Source organism: Mizuhopecten yessoensis, unplaced genomic scaffold (genome assembly GCF_002113885.1).
Source record: "Mizuhopecten yessoensis strain PY_sf001 unplaced genomic scaffold, ASM211388v2 scaffold10603, whole genome shotgun sequence".
Taxonomy (NCBI): Eukaryota; Metazoa; Mollusca; class Bivalvia; order Pectinida; family Pectinidae; genus Mizuhopecten; species Mizuhopecten yessoensis.
The window spans coordinates 100,710-104,346 of NW_018408629.1; the positions used below are offsets into that span (position 1 = coordinate 100,710).

The 3,637-nt window shown below is 39.4% G+C and overlaps 1 protein-coding gene across 1 annotated transcript in view; it reads left to right on the plus strand.

Moving 5' to 3' along the window:
* Window positions 1–709: 709 nt before the first annotated feature.
* The window catches only part of LOC110461315 (A-kinase anchor protein 10, mitochondrial-like), a 22,642-nt gene continuing 19,714 nt past the window's right edge, over window positions 710–3,637 (plus strand). The window contains exons 1-3 of the mRNA XM_021514743.1: window positions 710–1,420; window positions 1,680–1,778; window positions 2,891–2,975. Of these exons, the coding sequence (XP_021370418.1) occupies window positions 1,372–1,420; window positions 1,680–1,778; window positions 2,891–2,975 (233 nt within the window). The 5' untranslated portion in view covers window positions 710–1,371. The remainder of the gene's footprint in view (window positions 1,421–1,679; window positions 1,779–2,890; window positions 2,976–3,637) is intronic.

The following is a 3,637-nucleotide window of genomic DNA, read 5'->3' on the forward strand; positions in this document are numbered from 1 at the left end:
ACTTCATACCAATTATTTTAAAAATATTCAGGTGAGCGATACAGGCCCTCTGGGCCTCTTGTTTGTTTTGTTTTACCCCCCAAAGTGGGGAACGTTTGTAGATTGTCAAAGCAGCTTTATTCATGCAATTATCCATATTCTTGCCAGGTAGAATTGTGCAATAACGGAAATATTTTATTCAAGCTATATGCATGGCTAGAAATTAATTTCAAACACCACTAGTCATTCATACTAGTAGTTTCCAATTTTACTAGTTTATGTACAAATTCCACTAATCCAGTTTTATTCAACATGCTATTTGTAATATTAAATTTTGACTACATAAGTCAATTAGGCTAGCAGTTTTAAAACCAGTAATCCAGTTGGAGATTTTGCTAGTCTCAGGCTAGTGTGCTATACCGTTTTTGTCTAGCCTGGTATATGTAAACACAATTGCTGTCATTCCTCTCTCATCTCGACGATATATAACTGGACATATGCATAGTACCTTGTAGTCGATAGGCAGGTATAATACCCTCTGGTGTGGCCTCCAGGACACAGATTTTTGCAAAAGAATAAAGTTAAATAATATTTGATTTCTGTCTCATTCATTAAGAAATTTGACGAACATTGATGATTCCTTTGTCTTTCTACAGGAGATTGTGGTACCTCCTTACATTCAAGGATGCCAAATTCCTCACGGTTATCCAATACATTGTCTGAAATCTTGAACGACAAAGATGCCCTAGGCTTATTAATCAAATACATGGATGCAATAAAATCGGCCCAACATATACGATTCTGGTTGGATTCCAGGCATCAACATGGAGTAGGCTACGGACTCATTCGTTAAATTCTGCAAAGAAGAGTTTGTCCGCAGGCAAATCTGTGGACGAGATTAAGGTAGTGTCACCAACTGTAGCAGGGGAGATAACTTCTGATGAACAGGTCTGTAGTGATATTTGTACAACTAGTGAAAACATTAATTTCCACCAAGATAATGTGTCACAACTCTCTAGTAGATGTTCTAGTCAAATAGGGGTGAACGATGAATGCAGAAATCGTCGTTTATCATCAGGCTTGGAGTCTGTAAATACAGAGTCTAGTCACAAAAGACATGGGTCAGACAGTGAGTTGTCTTGTCCCCAACAAATAGAAACAGAAGGACAGGTGTCTAGTCCCCATTTAACGCAAAAAGATGGACAAGTGCCTCAATCCGAACTGTCAACTGGACACGACAATTTACCCAGGCTTGGTGCTGTGATAGGTGATAGCGAGGGGGCGGAAAGGGGGGAAACATATTCCCTGGGGAAGGGGCAGACAGAACCCCCGTGTGAGGATAGCTCTACTGTGATATCTAGGTCAAGTTCACAAGAAGATGGTGAAAGAAAGATGAAACGAGGCGTATCTGTAGAAGATATTGCAGAAAAATTAAAAAGGAGTACGTAATATTTTAACATTTCTTGTCTCTATACATATCTTAAATGATGTTATATTTACATCACATTAGTTCTATTGCACTAACTTTGAAGTCCTTCAAAATTATTCATGTTTGTAATTTTTATCAAAAATTATGATATGTATAAGCAAGCTGTTATGAAATGAAATTAAGGAAACAATCTTCAGAGACAGTATTGCAATAAAGTACATACTGTAAACCGATAAAATTTTAAGCATTTCTGTATCTTTTTCTTACAAAGGTATTGAGAGAGATGCAGTTAAGATTTTTCAAAAATATTTGTCCCATGATGCCACAGATCCTATTGGTGCTCCAGACGGGCTACGCAATGAAACCATACGTAAGTTTATGGCGAAGCATTCGATAAAATTATGTGTACACCTGTATCTTGCTAATGGTACTGCTAGAAGGGACAATGTTTTTGCACAGTCTGTGCATCACATTTCCTAGGGCATACCTCAAATTCACTGTCATCTACAGATGCCAAATTCTGCATGAGAGTTTCTGTAGAGATGGTAAAGAGTCATATGCCTGCTACTGAAATTGAGTATTTTGCTACTCTCTGAACAGAGTTATGTCGTTCTCTTCTTCACCGACCGTCATGTACACCCTAGGCCTGTCCTCTGTACAATTACCTTAGTCTGCTTGTGAGACCATCATCAAAAATTTGTTTGATTTTAGTTTCCCAACTGACTCACTAATTAAAGTCACCTACACAAACTTTTATTTGGAACTTTTGCCCAAAAAATGCTTTTGATGAAAGTTCAGACACTTTAACTCATTTACCCCTGAAATTTCATAATGAATTATTCCAACCTTTGAATTGGAGGAGTTCAAATGTGTCTTCAGGGATGAATGAGTTAATAAAGTTTATGTATAGAAATTTGAGGTATCTTAAACACTTACAAGATGATTAATAGAATCTTCCCCTACCTTGAGGGTGTGACAGAGAAATCTCCAACCCGATGGGGTAATGTTTTTTGGTTGTGTAACCCGAGGCTCTGCCAAAAAAATCACCCCGGGGGTTGGAGATTTCTCTGTTACACTCTCAAGGTAGGGGATGATTGTTTTTCTCCCATCCTATTATTTCAGTCAAAGCTCCTCCGACAGTAGTCTGCCATGTTTGTAAACAAAAACACATGCGGGGTATTAATATCGTCATTCACTTTTGATGACGTCACAATTACCGATGACGCAGTTTAATGACGTCACAATTGAACACATGCTAATCGGCATGAGGCTATCTCCCCCTAGGGGGTGACAAGCTGATCTTTCCCGGCTAAAACGGGAGACACACCTGTGAAGGGTGGGAGAAAAGACATTGAACCCCATTAAAGATAATATTTTCAACATCAGAATTATATTCAAGACACCAACATCAACTGACCCAAGGTAGATTTAAATGAACACTGTACATTCAAATTACAGAAAGTTGTCTTGAATCTGTTACAGACAAGATTTGCAGGGAAGACGGCCAAGTTGATCCACAGTGTTTTTCATCCTGTCAGGATTTTGTTTTCAAGAAAATGGAGAAAGAGTGAGTTTTGTGATTTGGACATTTTGAATGCAGTGAGTCCCAGCACTTACAATAATGTTCTGTATCTCTGAAAAACGTACTTTTTAGCCACTTATTGTTCAACTTTCATTGTTGTTATTGACAATGTTTTTGTAACTATATTATTAGCTCACCTGGTCCGAAGGACCAAGGTGAGCTTATGCCATACCATGGCGTCCGTCGTCCGTCCGTCCGTCCGTCCGTACATCAACAATTTCTTTAAACGACTTCTTCTTCTTAACCACTGGTTGGAATTAAACTAAATTTGACTGGAAGCATCCCTAGGTGGTGGGGATTCAAAATTGTACAAATGGTGGGGCTCACCCCCAAGGGAGCTGAGGGGCGGGGCGGGGCCAAAAGGGGTCAATTTGCCCATATTGCTTTAAGCGACTTCTTCTCTGGAACTAAGAAGTGGATATCAACCATATTTGACTGGTAGCATCCCTAGGTGGTGGTGATTAAAAATTGTACAAATGGTGGGGCTGACTCCCCAGGGGGCTGAGGGGCGGGGCCAAAAGGGGGCAATTTGGCTATATTGCTACAAACGACTTCTTCTGTAGAACTGTGCACTGGATATCAATCATATTTGATCAAAAGCATTCCTGGGAGGCAGGGATTTAAAATTGTACAAATGGTGTGGCTGA